Raw genomic sequence first — 22,126 nt, forward strand, 5'->3', positions numbered from 1 at the left:
CAATGGCGTGAGATTATCTGTTTAACTGCACAGCTGTTGATGAGGTGATACAGGTGTTTGGGAACACTTCAGCCAATACATGCACTTTTGTTTGTTTTGCATCCCTGAACTGATTTCTGGTCAGTCAGCGGCTCAGGAAGTTCCCTGTGTAACATTTCCATGTCATAGGAAGTCTTTCCAGCAGATCAGGATAACAAATATGTCCTGTTAGTAAACAGGTTTGCCGGTGACCATGTAAGGTGTAGTCTGTTTCTTTCTGCACAGATGAGCTCTGGTGGTTATAGGGTAGTTGTTGGCTGGCTGTGTGGTAATTGTAGCCAGTGGGGCGGCTGAAATGGGCGGGGCCAAACTGGTGGCAGTAAGGGGCACAAAACTTCTGGCCTGCGGGATGAGGGGGCTTTGCTGAGAGCACTGCTGGGAGGAGGGTCTGGGGGCTTCAGCCTCATTAGCAGCTAACTAATTGGAAGGAAAAGACCTCTCATGTGCTCAGCCGCTGACCTAGACAGCAGGGGAGAGAGGAACAGATAGAGAGGGGGATGGAGGAGAAGGAGGGAATGTGAAAACCTACTATAGAGGGAACGGCAGTGGAGAGATGTAAGAAAGTGCCCAGAGGTTGCCCGTTTCATAGCTCAGGAGACTTCATGGGGTTTCATTTAACTATCAATTTTGTCTCAGATGTTGCTTTTAAAATTCCTTAGTGGAAATAAAAATAGACATCAATGAGACAATCAGAAACTACTTTGAAATTAGTTTCCAAACTACCTTTTTTAAAAGTCGTTTAACTTTAACCACACTACATGCCACTAATAAAAAGCGGGTAACTACAGTTAACTAAGCTTTTAAGGAAGCAAAATCTCTAAAATGAACAAACTGGTTCACAAGTGAAATTTGCCTGTACTTTACAGAACTTTAGCCTCTCTCTATCGCCATCTGTGGTTGAGACATGAAATTGCATGATGCATCAAAAGCACTGATTTCAGTGTGAATCAATCTGATGGTTTTAGGTATTGTAGTTGTTTCCCTGTGATCAACACACTGAAACAGATTTGTTATTCTACTAGAAGATCTGCTAACAGGAAGAAGAAATTCCTACAACACTCGTAAAAATAAAGGAGGTTTTTGTTGTGAACCATTTTAGGTTCCTCAAAGAACATTTTAGTCAAAAGTTCTTAAAAGATCCAAATATTATCATTTATGACTTTTCTTAATAATGAATAAAAATCAGAGTGGGAATAAGAAAACTAAAGTGGAGAATGACGCAATAACATGTAAAAGGTGACGTTTTTGGGAGCAAAAAAGCAGGAGAGTGAAAAAGCAGGAGGAGTAAGACAACATTAGACAGATTAAGGTTGTCGGAAAAATACGACTGCATTAGAAAGACATATTTTCTAAAAGGAAAGTTATCTATATGGGAGTTTTTGATGCGAGGGCCACAACAAATCAAGCCGTTGAGAACAGAGACATGCAAAGGCCATCAGAAGCGGCGCTGGGAAAAGGGGGTCAAACGCAGCCCCCACTTTACTCTGGATTTATGGAGGTCCTTCTAGACTGCTTTAATGTCAGGTTTCACAGGTGTCACGCGACTTCAAACGGACCAGCAGCCACTGAAACACATTAAGCTGCTATTTGTGTATGTGTGTGTATAGATAATTTGCCTTAATATGTGTTTGTGCGTACTTAGACTCAAGCGACCATGGCAGGATTTGTTTAATAACCTTCAAACTACCACCCACAAATAAACCTCATATACTTCCCAAACCATCACAGAAATTCAAGGACTCAGATTAAACCACTAAATTTCATATTATAAATAGTTCAATACAGATTCATTTGGACTGAAGGTTGGCTGATTTTTAAAAGAAGTCTCTTAGGCTGACCAAAGCTGCATTTATTTGAATCAAAATACAATAAAATCAGTAATATTCAAAAGAACATTATTTGTAATAAGTATTTTTTATTATTATTATTATAGATGTATTTACCATCAGTTCTGAAGAACATGCATGCATCCTTACTGATTATGAAAAAAAAAAAAAAAAAAAGTAAAAAAAAAAGTAAATTTGTCAATCACTGCCATCTTTTATCCTGCTGTAAACTTGGTTTTCATTTAGATAGAAGATTACTTGTTTATCTTTGGAGCGCATAGGCATTGATCTGCAACTGTTCCCTTTTTTAGTTCACGTCTGATGTGAAGAGGCCTTTGGAGCTTGGTACTTTTTGGTACTTTTTCTTGAGTAGATGAGGTGTGGAGTCAGCGGCAGCAGGACGTGAGGCTGCGTGCTGGAATGTGGAGCTCTGTTTTGTTTTTGATGTCTGCTATCCTGCCTTACCTGCGGCCCTCCCTCGCTCTCCATCTCTGCCGCTGGATCTAATTAAAGCGAAGGAGGGCTGCGGGACTGGAGTGTGTCACATACAACTCAACACAGTCAGGAAGGAGAGTGGGAAAGAAAGTGGGATTAACATGGGAGAAAAAGCATAAGAAATGCAGGGTGGAGTTCAAAGAGAGAGAGAGAAGAAGAAAGAGAGGGGAAAGAAATGCAGAGAAAAGTTTCAGTCGGGAAATGAGAGTGTGCGTGAAAGAGTTCTTTCCCATAGTACGCGAATGAAAAAAAATGGAACATCTAATTTTTCACAGAACATTCCACAAACCTAGGACAACATGAGAAGTGACATGTAATATATGCTCACCTCTCTGCCCTACACATGGTAGACACATCTCAACGCTGGAGGGGACTTCTATAATCAAAGACCAATCAGATAATTGCAGTGTTTCACCACTATCCCCTGAGCTCCGCTGGGAACAGGCTTTTTTTGAACAGTAACTCAATACCCTGGAAAGTCCAGATGGTCCTGATGACGGCACTAGCGGAAAGACATATTTTCCTAAATATGAAAATCTAATTTAGCAATATGCGTAAATTAAACTATACATGTGAGGTCGATTTTCTAGACCTCTGTTCTTGGTACTCCAACAATATAGGCTCCAGTAAAGCTCTGGTAAAAATGGTCACATCTCTGCATTTATCTCCATAGGTGTCACCAAAAAAGCTAATTTTTTCAGTCAGATTGTATCTACATATCAGATAACTTATTATAGCTTTATTCAAATCAACAAATCAACACTGATATGTTTGGCCTTACACCATGTCCTTTCCAGGCTCAACGTGTTTTTTTTTTTTTTTTGTCAGCTGCTGGTTCCTATTTCACGCTAGCTAGCCTCAATAAATGTACAAACCTTAAACCTCTAATATATTCTGATTGTGCAGCTTTTTCGTTTTCATTCTGGACAGACAAATTACTTATGTCTGTCTGTGGAAATTTTAGAAGGTTTTTTTTAGCCGTACACTGATCTGAGGGATATTTATTAAGGTTCATTTTTAAGAGCAAACTGGAGGTTTTGTGGTTTAACAACTCCCCTCAAAGAAGTAAACGGTCCACAAATGACGCACCATTCTTGTATAAACACGAAGAGACGCTGCAGACTTTACAGATCGGCAGGAGTGAATGTTTGACAGTCATGGGAACAAACACAAACACGCATGAAGACAGACGGAGGGTGTGTGCTCTATGAGCTTCATCTCTGAAAACATCTCTGCCATTTCCGGTAAGCAGAAATACTGTAGATGGCTGATAAACACTATGCACTGTTACTATACAGTACATGTAGGGTATGAATTGAACACTTGCCAACCCGAATCCAGAGGCTGTGCACAATCACCTTTTTTATGTCACATTTACTTTTCATCCTCAATAAAATATGTATGGGTTTGTTGGGGCTCCTTGGCATTATGGCCACATGTGAAACCCCTGATCAAATACCTAGGATAAGGCTTCAGCACTGCTAATGTGCTAACTCACTTACATTTAGGCCTGAGAATCATGTTTAGGCATGCAGATAAGAACACACAGACGCTTTGAGCACTTGCCCAGTTGGAATAGCTTGAGCACCAAGTCATTTTTTTCATTTATAGAGACGAGCTTACTCTAAACTTGGCCGCGTGCAGCCATTACATCAGCTGCATTAGGCGTGAGAAATCGGGGTCTGCAGAGCTGAGGGAGGGTAAAGTTTTGTCTTTTGGTGTTCAATGCACTCCCCGGTGTCACTCTTTAAGAAGGGGCCCATCTCTAGCACTTCTACACTAACACACTTTGGGACACAGGATTGTCATGCTATATACCCCGGGAACAGAAATATTTTAAACACTGTTAAGAGCTTTCAAAAACCTTATTGCTCCATAAAATCAAATGGGTCCACACCCAAAATGTTTTATAGAACTACAACTGCTGGAGAACACTTAGAAAATGTAGCTCATACTAACAAGCCTCCCAGGCTAGAAGATGAGATCTTGGCTTTCTGAAAGGCTAGGAAAAGTCTGATATGAGTGTGCTGTCTGTCCGCTCTGGGAAACAACTCAAACCCCCGGCTATTGGAAACAAATGAGAACACACATTAACACGGTGCCAGATAACACCAGATGTAAACTATTATCACAGGGCTAAGTTAAACTGAACATGTTTGAGTTTCTGCTGGTGAAGTAAAGGAAACACTACCAGTCGCACTAAAGCCTCGTTCACATTGACATAATCGAGGGAGGTCAGGAGACAGACGTGTCATGGAGAATTAGTATGAAATCAGTTCTCTTTATGTTAAATGAAAGTTTTATATGGTAACGTTTTAAATATAAAGAGCAGCAAACATAATCACGATGAGAGGGATTACTAATGCATGAACCAAAAACCATTGGTAGAAGCTGTTTCTTTGCATAAAACTTTGTAGACACACTGGAGCTCCAGCTCCATCAACTCTAACTGAACATGAATGATTAAATAATTAATCATTTATGATTGATTTAAACAATCTCTGTTGTGGTGAAAGGGGCTTAATTAGTGTATGTAGTATATGTTTCTGTGAAATCGGCCAGCGCTTGTTGCTTATGCTGTTGTTGTGAAATTGTTATGTCTTGTCCTGCTCGGTCTCATTAAGGACAATGTGTACTGATTTGACGACACTACTATTCTCAGAGAATGTCATAGTAAAGATATCTCATACATGCACACAGTTTAATCAACAACCCACACAAACATCCCATCCTGCATGACTGTACTTGTGCGGTCCTCACTGTTCAAAAAAAGCCTCACTAATAAAGTGAAACCTGTTGAACACAGCTGAACCTGTTTGAACTCACTAGTTACAAAAGCTTATAAATTAGTTGGTCAAAACATGTAACTAACCTAAAGAAAAACAATGGAAGTCTATGAAATAATACAGTGAAACAAACATGCGTCTACACATTTGTTTATGTGTTCATAGGGGCCACAGATGTGTGTATATACATAGAGGTCTTTTGAAATGCACTCTCCATTTGCCTACCAGACATGAACAGCCCTGACATCATACAGTCACCAGATCTATATCATCTGTGTGTGTGTGTGTGTGTGTGTGTGTATAAACACTACATACATCAGCATGAGGTTTACACCCATGCTGCTATTCAGAGCAGCTGCACAATTTTAAGTGTGACATGGCTTAATTATGTTTCTAATACACATGACAGAATACAATGTTGGTCTAGGGTACATCTTCATTTTGATTGTGTGCGAATTATTGTCATGTACATAAATTATGTGACGTGTGTTTTGAAACAACAGCTGGACACTTCACAGGAGCTGCGCAGGAGGAAGAAAGCAGATAGGAAGAAGGTCACAGTGAGTCTTTCACAGAGAAGAGAAGAGAAGAGAAGAGAAGAGAAGAGAAGAGAAGAGAAGAGAAGAGAAGAGAAGAGAAGAGAAGAGAAGAGAAGAAGAGAAGTTACTGAGAAAGAGAAGGCCTGTCCCATGGCAGACGTGACCTACAGCTCTTCTCCACTCATCTGAGCCGCTCTGATGTCTCTGTGGTCTGTTTAAACAAGAGCTAATCCGCTCACATGGGGCCATTGACCATGGGACCGCAGTGGGTTTCTATAACACACACACGAAACGACATGCAAAGAAACACGCACACGACTAAATAAACATGGTTAAATAAAAATATGGAGTTGACTAGTAATATTAACAGAGAAAATAAAGCAGACCATCTAACAACAAGAAACAATCTATGATAAAAACAAAAAAGGAATACACAAAATAAAATAGGACAAAGCGGAAACAAACAAAAAAGTTTTTTTTAACAAGTAGTAATAAAAAACTAAATAAAGCAAACAAAACAAAACAAACAGTTTATAATAAAAAACAACAACAAAGCAAACCAAAAAAAGCAGTTTAAAAAAATTAAATAAAGCAGAAAAAACAAACAAAAAACAATACAATTCAATATAAATTTAAATAAATTTAAATTAAATAACTGTCTAAAGCAAATTTGAAATTAGGAAATTAGAAATGTGTGAAAACGAATAAAAGGAATAAATGACAAAGGTCTCATTAAGTAAATGAGTTATAAAATGAATTAGTTTTATTTTTATCCAAAGTTGTTTTTTTTAAACACATCTCTTTCACCATTTTCACTAAATCACTCCCTGTACCTGCCTTTAATACTTTGGAGTATTGTTATCTCTTCTTACTCGTTGTATTCCTTATAAACTGCTTCAGACTAAAAGGAGTAAATGAATAAATGTATTGGAATGTAAATGGGAAAAATCAGGGCTGAATGTGCCAATAACACACAGACTTGGACTGAGCTTTACTAACTGTTGCCTATAGCCATTCACAATGAGGTTGCATTGCAGCATACATTTAAACCCAGCCAAAACCACACATCCTGCAGGTAGAGAGGAAGCACGGAAAGAGGTGTTCTTTAGATCGCCCGGTGAACTTCCTGTGGATGAGCCAGATGCTGTTCTCTCAGGATTACCAGAGTATATACACAGAAAACCCTAAAGGGTCAAATATCACTGTGGGATCTCGGTCACAATAGGGAACGAACTGTACGTGAAATATAAGCAGACACACCCTGACTCACACACACACACACACACACACACAGTCAAGGTGATATGACACGCAGCTGTTGTTTTTTAAAGGCAGACAGGAAGAAAGTGAAAGAAAGCCTCTGCTTTGTCTACATTAGTATACAGATACCGGCAGCCCCTATCACACATCCTGATAATCTAAAAGACAGCACTGCCATAAAACAGTGTGCAGACATGTACATCTGTGTGTGTGATGACAGGCAGACGGTTATGACAGAGTTAAAGCAGAGGTGATGAGTTTATGTATGTCTGTATGTCTGTGTGATGACTGACAGCATGGCAGCGTATGATTATGTGCACTGTGAAGTTCACATGTAAAATAGTGTGTGCATGTTTTCAGATAAACAGTAACTCACCTGATTGATGTGTTTGAGTTTGTCGATGATCTGGCTGATGACGGGTTCAGGTGGTTTTTGTCTGGATTCTGAGCCGTGTGGAGGGACTTTCTTTATCCCTGGACCAGGAAACCTGTTAAATATAGACACAAATGTCCATTAGTCACATTAAAAACAAAATGACAGGTTTTAATGCACTGTGTTCATGAACTGAAAGTGATATATGGAGATATCACACCTACAGAAAATATTTATTTTTAAAAGACAATTTCTATATAAGTACACACATTAAATGAGAACTGGTTCTCAAATGACTTACCTGGTTAAATAAAGGTTAAATAAAAAATTAAGATCTTGGCTTCATAAGCAATTAACGTTTAAACTGTTACGGACTAGAAAAACAACAACATTTAAACTAAAATTTGTACAACTGCCCACACTACAATATAAAATATTATTTAAGTTTATACGTTTTCATATTGTGTATTATATTCCAATATAATATAACTTTTTTACATATATAATATAATGTATATGATTTTACTTATATTCACTTGTTTACCCAAAGTCTACAGCAAAAATAATCATTTGAAATAATAATTTTGGTTTAAAAGAGAGAATTCACAAACAATATTCTGAGTTAGGACAATTTTGAATCACATGGGTGTCAGAAAGCCACATACAAAACCGCTGCTAAAGAAAACAATTGTGTAACTCATTTTAATAACTGATCAATTCATATCATTCACTTTTTAGCAGCAGTTCCTGGTTTTCAAAGGTATTTGACCAAAGCTGCAGTGAATGGCCACACGAATATGAGCACTAAAATTGACCTCTACTGCCACCTAGAGACAAACATGTGACCATAGGTATTTCATATGAGAAAAAATGAAACACAATAAGCCTTTAAATTCATTTTTACCGTCCAGAAAATTAATTAAATTATGCCGCACAAGGACATTCAAAGATTTCAAAGGCACTACATGGCTTAAATTTTTTAAAAATATCTAATACTGCATTATGCTGTTTTGTTGTAGCTCTTTTTAGATACACACACTTAACCCAACAGTAAAACAGCACAACTGGGTCAGACAAGTGCTGGCATCTGAATGTTTCTGAGCAACTGGAGCATATGTTGGGCATCATCAACTGCTAAAAATGTGTGTGTGTGTGTGTGTGTGTGTCTGCGCCCAAGTGTTCCCGGATCCCCCCGGGCCCCTTGGACTCATGTTCCAGTTAATTACTCCCTATTAAAAGCTAATTAGTGTTGAAGCACACGAGCACATTGGTGCAAGCACTGAGGCGACAGAAAGACAGTGAATGACAGATCCGATACCGTCACGACACCAACCTAGACTTATCCACTAAAGCCCATGCTCATCAAGAACATCTGTGTTGTTTTTCAGTAAAAAAGTATATATTTATGTAAAGTATATGTACTTTATATAGATTTTTCCTAACTATTTAATTTTAACAATGCATACAATAGTAAAAAAAATACTAAAATAATACATATATATATATAACTATATAACTATATATATATATATATATATATATATATATATATATATATATATATATATATATATATATATATATATATAAAACTAATTGTGTATATAAAATAAAAATACGTTTTTTTCTCTTCCTGCACTGTATATGAATTGTATTTTCTTTGTTTTTATTTACTGTATTTATGTCATATTGTGCAAAAAGAAATCTAAACTAATTCTTGAAACTAAATAAAACTTTATTAACTCTTCTGTATCATATGTATTATATCAACATGCATTATTATATGTTGTTTTTAGCATTTTTAAGGATTTTTTGAATAATAAATAAATGAAAACTGATTTTTTTCAGCACTGTGAGCTTTAAGATGTATGAGCCAAAGATATGACCTCATGCTCCATTCTTAGCGATGACATAATCCTGAACAATTCTAGCCAATCATCTTTCACGGCGCCTTATTTTACACGCACTGCTTATTCATTAAGCCAAATTACATTTCCATACTTATTTATTCTCCTTATTACTCCCCATGGCAGCTCACCTCCCGCTTTTAATTATCACATTAATAATACAGACATGAGCTCCATTAGAAGGAGGAGATCAGAAGACATGGGCAGCTTTTAATGGAGGATGAGATTAGCTGGAGCTTCACGCATGAAGTGTCCACCTGTGTGCTGAAAAGAGTGGAGCAGCATCAGGTCAGCTCCGTCCTGCGTGCCTGAAAAACGCTTTGTTCTGATTACTATGGTGGGTGTTTGTGGGGAAACAGTGGGGAGATACAAAATGAATCATACTTTAATGCAGAAACGTAATGGGTAGCTGAGGTGAGAATGCTTTCAGCACAAAAACATCTTATGCATTTTAATTAGACAGATTTTAAATGAAGGAAAAGATTCAATTCTATTTGGCCAATCACACTGCAGCACTGAAATACTAAACAATATACAAGAAATATTATTTGAAACTTTTAATTGAATATCCAACAGGTATTCTCTTGATTTTTACACAAATTAAATAATGGGTTAAAAATGTCCTTGTATATTGAAACTTTGTTTAATCCAATTCAAAATGAGTATAGTTTATTCAGTTCTTGTGGCTTATGGATTTGATATGAAGTTGATTTTAGGATTTAAAGATTTATATAAAACTTCTATCTGATTCTAGTTGACATTTATAATAACAAGAGATGTACTCTGCATGAACGATGCCATTCAGACGATTACATCTCAATTTGGACTTTAAATGGACACCAGAAATACACTACTGTTCAAAATGGATTTACTTGATCAAAAACAGCAATATTGTGAAATATTATTACAATGTAAAATGACCATTTTCTATCTGAATATGTCTGAAAATGTAATTTATTCCTATGATGGCAAAGCTGAATTTTCAGTAGCCATCACTCCAGTCTTCAATGTCACATGATCCAGAAATCATTTGAGTGAAAGAACTGCATTCATGTTAACTGTCATACTGGATAATTAAACATTATTCAAAACAGACAGAATGCTGTTGGCTTTTTCTGCATGTTATAATGTAAAATTGACTTCATTTTATCTTTATGACATCATTATTGACATCATTATGATTCCTGGGAAAACAAAAACAACACACCACAGGCTTTATGGTACAGCGGGAGCACAGGCAACCCAACTGCTACAACAGGAAATGACTAAACACCCTGTGGATGTACAGTCTGGACCAGCTACTCATGCTGAACCTGCTCAGACTCATGGCCCTACTGCGCACCCCTCAGAGATCCAACATGCCCCACTGCCCAAACCCGCTGGAGACCGCGTGAATCAATCATGAGCATCTTCAGCATCACGAGCTGACTGAAAGAGAGCAGGAGAAGAAGCATTCTGGGAAATATCCACCAATCTTCACCTAAATTTAAAGATTGCTCTAAGTTCAATTAATTGTGACCCTGGTACACAAAACCAGTCTTAAGTCACTGGGGTATATTTGTAGCAATAGCCAAAAAAAAAAAAAAAAACATTGTATGGGACAAAATTATAAATTTTTGTTGTATGCCAAAAATTATTAGTATATTAAGTAAAGAACAAGTTCCATTAATATATTTTGTACATTTCCTACCGTAAATATATCAAAAATTAATTTCTGATTAGTGATATGCATTGCTCAGAATTCATTTTGACAAATTCAAAGGCGATTTTCTAAATTAATTCTCTTAATTTTTTTGCACCCTCAGGTTCCAGATTTTGAAATAGTTGTTTCTCGGCCAAATATTGTCCGGTCCTACAAACCACACAGCAATGGAAAGCTTGTTTATTCATCTTTCGGATTATGCATTAATCTCCGTTTTGAAAAATTGACACTTAAGACTGGTTTTGTGGTCCATGGTCACAAATATTAAACAAGTCTGTCTGCCACAACCTCCTTTCAAATGTAAAGACGAAGAGGTGAAGTGGTGTAGGCAATAACAGTGATTCCTAACCTCTTGGAGAACTTATACAAACTACAACCTTTAATACTATTATTAGGATTGTCATAACATTGTTAAGCAGTTAATTAACTGCTTCACACATCCTGCTACTTTTTAAGGAAAGAAAACAAAATAACAGGCCTATGTTTAGTCAATTTGTGTGGATCACACTTACTGTACAAAATAAGTGCATGTGTAAAAACAGCGGAAGATTTCTGTGACGCTGCTGCTTAATCTCACTCACACACAGTTTAACGCTTATCCTATTTTCTTCACATAAAATGTCTCAGTCAATCAAGCTAATATAAGTTTTAGTTTTAGTGGCACATAAAAAAAATATTTTTAATATCTTAAAATTTAAGACTAAATAATTTGATAAACAAAGTGGAATAAAGTCTAATTATTTTGACAATAAAGTCAAAATATTTTAAGAATAGTCAAAATATTTTAAGAATAAAGTCAAAATATTTTAAGGAATAAAGGCAAAATATTTTGAGAATAAAGTCAAAATTACAAAAATATGACGACATTGAGAATAAAGTAGAAATTACAAGAATAAAGTAAAAATATTTTGAGAATAATCAAAATTGTGAGAATAAAGTCAAAATATTTTACGAATAAAGTCTAATTATTTTGAGAATGAAGTCAAATTATTTTGAGAATAAAGTTGAAATATTTTTAGAATAAAGTAAAAATTGTGAGAAACTTGAATTATTTTAAGAATATTCAAAATATTTGTTTAATGTGGCATGACAGTTCGCTGTATTCACCTCATGTGAACTAACAATTTTTCTACTTTATTCTCAAAATATTTTGACATTATTCTTGTCATTTTTTTCTCAAAATATTATCTCTTAATCTTCGTTTTTTTTATAATTCCACTAAAATGCTGTCAGTTTTTCACCCACAGAATTGATTGCTTTGTATTTTATTTTAAGTTTAACAGTGAATTATTGCATTCATGACATTTTAAAAATATAATTTATAACACCAAATGATGTCTAGCATAATATGAGGAACACAATTCTGGTTTGTAGTCGATGAGGGGCTACTTAAGTTTAACTGAAGGGCCTGTGGGAGCACATAAGACGAAAACAGTTAGGAAACACTGGCTAAAAAGGCAGATATTCAGGAGGCTGGAACTGATTCTCTAGAAGGCAGAAATCTGTGCCAGAGTTTTGGTGACTTGATCCTTGACATCGAGGGGTCCTCTGCATTCCCTCCAGCACAGGAGAAAAACACATTTCAAGCAAACACAAGGGATGCTAGGAATTAACTTTACAGTCAAATCCTCTTTTGAAGCAACTGTTCATGAAGTAACATTCTAGCCGTTTGTATTTAGTATGAAAGAATGAGCAGCAATGTAGTTGTAGCTGCTCAATGTGTTTATGTGACGGTGGCATTTAATGAATTTTCTTTATGCTTTGACATTTTTGAGTCAACTATTTGATCTATCAGGGCCACATAAACAGTGACATTCTTTGGCATAATCAAGATGGCTTCCTTCCCAGCACAGAATGTGAAGGATCGCTTCTGTCTTCAATACGTTGCACAAAATAAGTCTGAACGCATTCCAGAATTAATTATGATATTTCCCTAGAAGCCAAGGAATGACATTGAGATTCGGCGGACATTTCTGGCACAGCATTGTTATTCTTATTCTCTCTTCCCCTATCTGTTTCTCTCCTGGGTCCTAATTAACTCCTGAGGGCCTGAGAGCCCTCTGACAGCTGTCTGTCCCCTAAGGCTGATGTTGCTGTTGTGACCAGGCCATTTTACCCCCATTTACTCCTCAACTGCACTTACTGGAGAGCAAACAGCTGCAGCTAATAGTGTATAATGCTGTAATGTTGACACATACACTCACAGACACACACCTTTTCAACAGTTACAAAATGGATACGCTAAACAGATGGGGCTAGGATGGATATTAGAGAGATATGAATTAAAAACTCACATTACCAACACTCAGATGCTGACCTGTACTCAGCTCTGTATGAAATGAAAAACATTTTTAACAGACTAATTTGCCAACGAAAATAGTTCCAAACAAAGCAGAACAGTTGCATTTCACAGCAACACTGAGTGGTGTTTCTTGTTTTTTTTATTATTATTATTATTTTAATATAATTCAGTGTTTTTGAATGAAAAGTCAGTGATTCAACGACCAGTTTTTAAATACAGGGGTAAATTGGTTCATTCATGAAAGAATCAGCTGGTTTGAAATTTTCACTTTTGGGTGAACTATTCCTTTATTAGTTCTGAGTTCTATGTGTAATTCTTTACCAAGAAATTCAAATTAAAATATAAAACTAAATAAAACATAAAAATATTAGGCACAAGATACCGTATTTGAACATCTGAACTTCATTAAAAACAATTGCTAAAAAACAGACTCAATTCTTCAAAGTCAACTGAAAAGTCAGCTCATTTCTATACTGTAATGTAATGCATTTCAAAGCGAAAAAAAAAAAAAATAATTCAGAAAATGTGGGGTGGGAATCAATTTGATCGTAAATAGTGGCTTTTCATATTTGAATAGGATCCAGTCTAAATGAGAGATTGCTGAAACAATGGCAAAATAGCTACCGTATTTTTCAGACTATAAGTCGAGTATAAGTCGCATCAGTCCAAAAATATGTCATGACGAGGAAAAAAACATATATAAGTCGCACTGGACAATAAGTTGCACTTATTTAGAACCAAGCACCAAGAGAAAACATTACCGTCTGCAGCCGCGAGAGGGCGCTCTATGTTTTCAGTGTAGACTACAGGAGCACTGACCAGCATAGAGCGCCCTCTCGCGGCTGGTGACTGTAATGTTTTCTCTTGGTTCATTTCTCTCGGTTCATGTCAAATTAATTTTGATAAATAAGTCACACCAGACTATAAGTCGCAGGACCAGCCAAACTATGAAAAAAAGTGTGACTTATAGTCCGGAAAATACGGTACTTGGCTATTGGTTAACATTATCCAATATACAATTAACGTAAAATGAATGTTTTTTTCAAAGGAATTTTTTTTCATTTTGATTAAAGATTCCGATTTCTTTTAAATAATGTGCACCGATAAACCATTCCTGTACAATAAGACCAGGAACAAGCATTGAGAGTAAATAGAATCCATTTGGATTTCATGCTGACTTTAATGATCACTTCAGTTTTGAGCTGATTTTCCAAGTCATTAGGATGAGATACTGCAGCTCTTAAAGCTTTTCTGTTTGGGTCAGGGATGCACTGATTTATTGTCATTTGCGAACCTTAACTTGATTTGGACGGTGAGAGAGTGAGAGAGTTATGGGACAGAAGCATGTGGGACATGGCGTACTGAAATATGACAATTTTTAAATTGGGTTCTAAAGGGCGCATGGAGAGCCAGGCACAGGCAGATACAGAGCGAATGACGGAAGCGAGCAATTAGCCAAGAACAGGGAAGCCACCACACCACCACCCGACATCAGTTACCCCACAAAGACCACAATTCACACCCTGTTGCCTGTCAGATGGATCTGAAGTCAGCCAAACTCATTAGATACACACACACAAAATCATCCGCTCAGCTACCAGCCACTTACGCTGTCTCCGTTTTATTCAGAAAGCTTTTTAGACTTCAAGATTTGTGACAAGCTCTGGGGCAGTATGTCTCTTTGGGGCCATTTTGAGATTGTAGTAATATTGGAAAGCATTTAGGAGGCTGATTCTATTGTAATATATGCTACTTTTACCCACTTAGCAAAAACTGTCAGAATAAAATCACTAATAGAGGGAGTGCATGGGTTGTATAGAGATAAAAGCCTCTTCCATTTTGAAATAACGTATATTATACAACATTTCAAGGAGTTCTGGATGCTATTTGGTCAAAATAGCATCCCAGCCATCCTTAAATACACAAAATAATCCTTAGTGAGGCGAGACAACATATTTAATCTGACACAAATGAAAACAAGGCTGCAAAGGAATAGCTGTACAGTCCATTCAATAGGTTGTACTGTTGGTCTCTTGATGCCAATCTTTTGGCTAATAAAAGAATGAAATAATGTTTCCGGTAGACAAAATGCTCTGGGAAAACACGGGCTCTGAAAATTAAACGTGACCTGGAACTCATTCATCAGGCTGTACTCGCTCCCTTGTGCACTAATTTTTCTTCATATCAAATTAAACATGCTGTCTGTCTACCCTGGCAAGGGTCCATAGTAACCGCAACAATGCAAAGCACTTGTTCTGCTGCACAGCACCAACTATTAATCTTACTTTACATGTCAGAGACTATATCTGGAAGTAGAACTTTATGTTTTAATAAACATTTATGTCCTTATTATAGACCAAAACACAGTGTATTGTGAATATGAGTCTAAAATGGAAGAACACCGTATTAGTGTGTAGTTAAACGGTCATCAGATAGAAACACTCACTTGTCTGTCATCTCCTGTCCGTTCCAGCAGAGGGAACCGTTGAGTGCCGCCGGCTCTTTGCTGCACAGGGCTTCTCCGAGGCCACTGTAGAACTGACTGAAGCCCCTCAGACCCGAGATAAACTCCCTGCGGCAGACACAGAGGAAATTGAGAAAGTAAGAGAGCAGCAGAAAGAAGAAAAAGATAGAAAGTGGCCTCCAAGAATATAAATAAAATTAGATGGTGTGCACAAAGAGGCAAGATTAAAAAGAATCCATGAAACAAAGATACAAGGATTTATGGGAAAATTGAGGGGCATGGAGCAAAAAAAAAAAAAAAGAGAGAAAAATCTGAAAAATTAAAATGGGCTTAGGGACAACCGCTGTGTGAAACGTGATCTACTCCATTACTTGTCGTTTCCTGTCAGGCTAAGTTGATTTGACTTTTTGACTGTTAATTGACATTATGCTGGAGAAGAAACAGCCCACTGTGTTTGGCTCGTCCGCTCTCATCTGTTCATCAGAGCGAGGGAGAGTTGAAGTGCACAGGACAGAGCGGGCAGAAGGCAGCTCAATGTCACTCACACGGCAGGAGACAAAGCCTGTGTTAATGAGCATCTCTCTGTCACTACCAGCCTGAACACACACCACAACTAACAGCACAAACACACACTGCATTTCTCAACTCATGAACAGACCTCCACCCGCAATGACTAGTGTGCCAGATTTTTTAAACTGATTTTGAAAACAACAAGTATCTTAATTAATTAAGAATTACTTTATATAGACCAGTGGTTCCCAACATTTTTCAACTCGCGGCCCACACAACCAAACACATATTTTTGCACTGCGAGAAAATTAACTGACCCCGCTATTGTTGGGTTAATAACTTAGTACTCAGAAGCTAGATTGTTGACTGTCTTTATTTTGGCATTGAACCGAAAATAACTCGGGCTGGCACCGCGTGACACAACTGCTGTTGTTCTGTAGCATATGCAGCAAAAATATCTATGATAAATTGGTGGTTTATTCTTAAACCAATTAGTGAGCTCGAATAGTGGAAGCATAGTTACAGTTTAATATTTAATATTTAATATTTAATATGCGTGAACCGGAAGTTGCAAACGACTTTTCTCCAAGGTTGTGACGTATTTCAGAGAGAAACAGAATACTAAATGAGGAAAAATAGTGGGCGTGGCTTTATTTTCCAACTAGCACCTGATTGGATCTAGAAAAGTAGTTAATGACAGATATCTCACAAACCCCATTTCGTGTTCTGTCCAATTTTTGAAGCATTCACGCGTGAAGTGCTTTGAGCACATCTTCGACCTCTCTGTTATTCCCTCCTTCCTCAAAATGTAAAAATTCGAGCCATCTGGACCGTAACGTGGGAATTTTAGGGAATGGGAAAAGTGTTTTGTGAGTGCCACAACCAAAAATGCACCTCCTTGCCAACTCTCCTTTCACACGCTGTCAATGCTTGCAAACACACAGGCAGCCTGTCTACTGTCAGTTGGAGCAGTGTGGTTACGGATGCTAAGCAGACACCCAAACCCTCAAACCTACGTCATCAGGGAAGGTTCTCCAATCCAGAGGGGAGGGGCATTTTCAGATTTTGATTAAAGATTACGAAGACAAAAAAAAAAATGTTTGAGGATTGACTTGCATGGATGAATTGTTCACCACAAAACGATCAATTTAGGCAAACAAAGTAAATATGGTCAATATTGATTTCAGTTGGACTTTAATTATATATATGAAATGATGCTATTAAGTTATGACTTAGACATTTTTACATATATGAACAATATTATTATTTCTTTTGATAATGTATTGACAATAGTGTATTGACTCAGTGTGGTATGGGAACAGCTCCAGTCAAGACTGCAAAGCCCTGAAAGAGAGTTGTGCGCTTAGCTGAGCGCATCTCCGGGTCTGCTCTCCCCTAACTGCAGGACATCAACCTCAAACGCTGCAAAAGCAGAGCTGCTAAAATCATCAAGTGACGTGACATACGGCCAAGTGACCCATACTCAGAATTCGTGCTCTGCTTTTAATCCATCCAAAGTGCACACACACACAGCAGTGAACACACACACACACTGTGAACACACACCCAGAGCAGTGGGCAGCCATTTATGCTGCAGCGCCCGGGGATCAGTTGGGGGTTCGGTACCTTGCTCAAGGGCACCTAAGTCGTGGTATTGAAGGTGGAGAGAGCACTTTACATGCACTCCCCCCACCTACAATTCCTGCCGGCCCTGAGACTCGAACTCAAAACCCTTCAATTGCGAGTCCAACTCTCTAACCATTAGGCCACGACTTCCTCAAGGACTCTGTCCACCCCAGTAACCATCTTTTCACTTTGCTTCCATCTGGCAAGCGCTTCTGTAGCCTGATGGCAAAAACCGAGATAATCAGTAGTTTCTTCCCCCAGGCCATCATGCTCCTAAACTCAGCCTCTTAACATCTTTATGTCTCCACTTAATATTCACTTTATCAGTAAGATATTCATCATTCACTGCCTCACACTGACATACTGACAGTGTCAACCTGTTTGCACATTTGCCTCTTATACATCCTTGGGTATCTTAATATATAAGACTACAGTGTACTTTTCATGCACATTATTTTCCATTCTATATTTAATTCTACAGTATACATCTCTTTTTTTTTTTTTTTTTTTTTACATTTTATTCTAATATTTTTATTGCTTATTATTTTATTCTTTCATAGCTATATTTATGTATATTTTCATCTGTGTTGTATTCTTTAATAATTGTACTGTCCATGGAGTGGACCTGACTCACATTTCACTGCTGGTTATATATATGTTATATACACAATATATAATTGTGTATGTGCAGATAAAAATCTTGAATCTTGAATAGAAATTGCAATACCATCACAATACCTGCGGCCCACAGGTGGAAAACCACTGATATACGCATACTATACCATCAAAAGGTTGAGGTCAGTAAAAGGTTATTTTAATTTTATTTTTCATTCAGCAATGGTGCATTAAATTGAGCAAAAGGCGACAGTAAAGACATTTATGTTACAGAAGATTTTTATTACAAATAAATGCTTTTGTTTTTTTCCCCCAAACTTTCTATTAATCAAAGAATCTTGAAAAAGAAAACGTTTCTACAAAAATATTAAGCGGCACAACTGTTTTCAACACTGATAATAATAAGAAATGTTTCTTGAGCAGCAAATTAGCAATGATTTCTGAAGGATCGTGTGACACTAAAGAGACTGAAAATTCACCGGAATAAATGATATTTTAAAATATTTTTTAGTTCTTTACAATATTTATAATAATAGTTTAATAGTCTTAATAGTTATAATATACTTTATAATAATAATAATAAAGACATTATAACATAAAGTATTACTACTTTATAATTGTATAATTGTTCTTTAAATTATACAAATATTTAACAATATTTTGGAGATTTTTGTTTTTATTCTCTTTGATCATATAAACGCAGCCTTGGTGAGCATAAGAGATTTTTTTCAAAGGTACTGATCTCAAACATTTGAATGGTAGTACATGTGATAGACATATAATCAATTACTATATTTTTACATTTAGAATGTGAACAGTGTATGCTACACATACATACATATTAATAAATACTATGCATTATACATCAATCTAGTCAAAATTTGAACTCAAACACATCTTAGACTCAAGTAAAAAAAAAAAAATCACATTTCTTATCTTTGATGTTGAAAGAAGTAGAAGAAAAGTACAGAAATAGAAAAACTCCTGCACACAGCATCTCTCAAATACTCAAAAGCACAGAATAGACGGTTTGATTTGGTTTTAAGACCCCTAAAAAGGTCAGTGAAGATCTATACAGAGAAAACATGAAGGAAGAGAAAGCCAGAGAAGGAGAGAGTGTGAGTGGAGAGTCTATAACAGCATCTCAATGCACTCCACACAAACAGCATCAGAAGATGTGAGCTGTATGAACAGATGCATGATAACAGCATTATGGTTGACTGCAATTCCTATTTCTCAGATTTATTATACACTCATTAGATTTACACTGAATTGACTTGCTGTCAATTCTATAACAGAAATGCTTTGCAGTCCTCTTGGAGTGTTTAGAGCATTTGAGGAATCTCAGGAGATTCAAATAAAAACAAGAACATTTGTATTTTCAGCTGCTGATGATTGGCATTTTTAAGAGCCGAGTGTAAAGAGTGGTCAGGTCATCCTCACGTTTCATTATGGCTGAATATCAAGATCAACCATTAGAATTAGTGAGACAGTTGGGCACCAAAAGCACAGTGAGTGCCACACAAATGGCCATTTATTTCAAGTCGACTTTTTTTAGGGAAGTCGTGGCCTAATGGTTAGGGGGTTGGACTCCCAATCGAAGGGTTGTGGGTTCTAGTCTCCGGCCGGACGGAATTGTGGGTGGGGGGAGTGCATGTACAGTTCTCTCTCCACCTTCAATACCACGATTTAGGTGCCCTTGAGCAAGGCATCGAACCCCCAACTGCTCCCCGGGCGCCGCAGCATAAATGGCTGCCCACTGCTCCGGGTGTGTGCTCACAGTGTGTGTGTTTGTGTTCACTGCTCTGTGTGTGTGCATTTCGGATGGGTTAAATGCAGAGCACAAATTCTGAGTATGGGTCACCATACTTGGCTGAATGTCACTTCACTTCACTTCACTTTGACTGAGAAACAGACTGGAATTAAATTCATTGTATGTCAAATATGTTGTTATGGTTTGAAATCAGAATATTTGTGTACCGCCAAACCCAAAGTGATGCACAAACACCTGTCCTTTTGGTCTTTGACTTATTTTATCTTTCAGAAAGTGCCATTTCTGAAAGATAAAAATAAATAAATTCGTTTTTAATTAAATTTGGCCCATGGCATCAATTCTCAATTAAGCTGGTGCCTGACAAGTATGCGTCTGCATTTTAAGTTCTGATTATGCAAGATCACAAGATGATTAACTGTTTTTGCAAAAACTATTTTGCCAATGAAAATAGTTTGAAACCAAACAGAACAACTTCATCACACAGCAACACTGTCTGACATTTCATTTTGAATGTTTCAGTGTTTTTGAACTCGGGCAAGTCAATGATTCAATGACCAATTCTTAAATACAGGGGTGACTTGCTTCATTCACCAGTGAATCAGCTGGTTTGAATGAATCATTAAATGAATGATTCTGTGACTCACTTATTAAGATTGGCCGCCACCTACTGGTGGTTTCATATACAGAATAGTTTTTTTTTTTGTTTTTTTTTTGTATTTGTCATCGGTCTAAACTTATATATATATATGAAAATAGAACAGCTACTACACTACTTTTAATTCAGGCTCAAATTCAAGATAAAGAATTTATTTTTTTAATTTAAAAAATAAAAAAATGTATGATGTAAAAATAATTCCAAAAATACAACAAATACACATATTAATTCACAAGATGCATTTAGAAAGTAACTTTAAGACTTAAACTATTACTCTAGGAAAAGAGTTTTCATGTTAACTGTCTGATGTTTTGTTTTTTAATTACTTCACATAGAACATTTCTGAAAACTGAATCATGACATTACCTGCGGCGTCCAAAGAGGGTCTCATCGGGGTCAAAGTTCACCGTGGGACGATTGTGGGGCATCGGCGAGGCAGCAGCATGTTCTGCAGACAGTACCGCGGCACGAGACACCCGCGAGGGTGTGTGAGCACATATCCCGCTCACCTGTGAAGAAGAAGAAGATTGGAGGGCTAAATGTAATCACTCTTGGACACAGTCCTGGAAGATGTCCAGCTGAGAAAGCAATTAATGAGACAAACTGTCCGTGCAAAACTTCCTCCCCATTCAGCTAATTGTCTGGCTGATGGTGCCGCATTTGCCTCCAGTTTGTTTGTTTGGGTTGGATGACAATAGGATTTACATAACAAAACGAGGCATTGTTGGGTCTGTCAGACACTCTGGCTGGGCTCTTTCAATAATCATAACCTTTTGCAGATGTAGTGAAAGTAAACAAGCCTCTCATTCCCTTTCTCATGAGCACTAAACGCTTTTGTTTTTATACGGGACAACATAATAATAGCAATACCCCGCTCCCAGACTGGCTGTGTGAGATAATGGAGTCTTCCCATTCTTTCAGGTGCAATAAAAATGCAAATGCCTCTTAATGTTTAGCTTGTGGTTTAATGATTTGCCGTTGGTTTAATTTCCCATGGGGACTGGTCCAGGGCGTAATTTTGCCATGTAATGCTTGTGGCATATTGTACTTGCTTGTTCATGAATGAATATGTGTGTGTCTGGGTAAACAGGTTCTGGAATTCTGATGGGATTCAGGACAGGAGATCAATAGTACAAGGACATCTTCATGCGGACTGCGGGAACGGTCAATGTGGCTAAACATAACAAGAAGATAAACTTGTAAAAACATGTTCTGAAACATCAGTGGGGGTGATCGGATTCACCCTACAGTCA

General features: G+C 37.1%; 1 protein-coding gene across 1 annotated transcript in view; it reads right to left on the reverse strand.

Annotated features, from left to right (window-relative positions):
- LOC127971885 (glypican-3) overlaps window positions 1-22,126 on the reverse strand; it is a 119,117-nt gene that overhangs the window by 29,506 nt on the left and 67,485 nt on the right. The window contains exons 4-6 of the mRNA XM_052575175.1: window positions 21,240-21,382; window positions 15,676-15,801; window positions 7,322-7,433 (exon numbers count right to left, since the gene is read on the reverse strand). Coding sequence (XP_052431135.1) covers window positions 7,322-7,433; window positions 15,676-15,801; window positions 21,240-21,382 — 381 coding nt within the window. The remainder of the gene's footprint in view (window positions 1-7,321; window positions 7,434-15,675; window positions 15,802-21,239; window positions 21,383-22,126) is intronic.

This window comes from Carassius gibelio, chromosome B14 (assembly GCF_023724105.1).
Source record: "Carassius gibelio isolate Cgi1373 ecotype wild population from Czech Republic chromosome B14, carGib1.2-hapl.c, whole genome shotgun sequence".
Taxonomy (NCBI): domain Eukaryota; kingdom Metazoa; phylum Chordata; class Actinopteri; order Cypriniformes; family Cyprinidae; genus Carassius; species Carassius gibelio.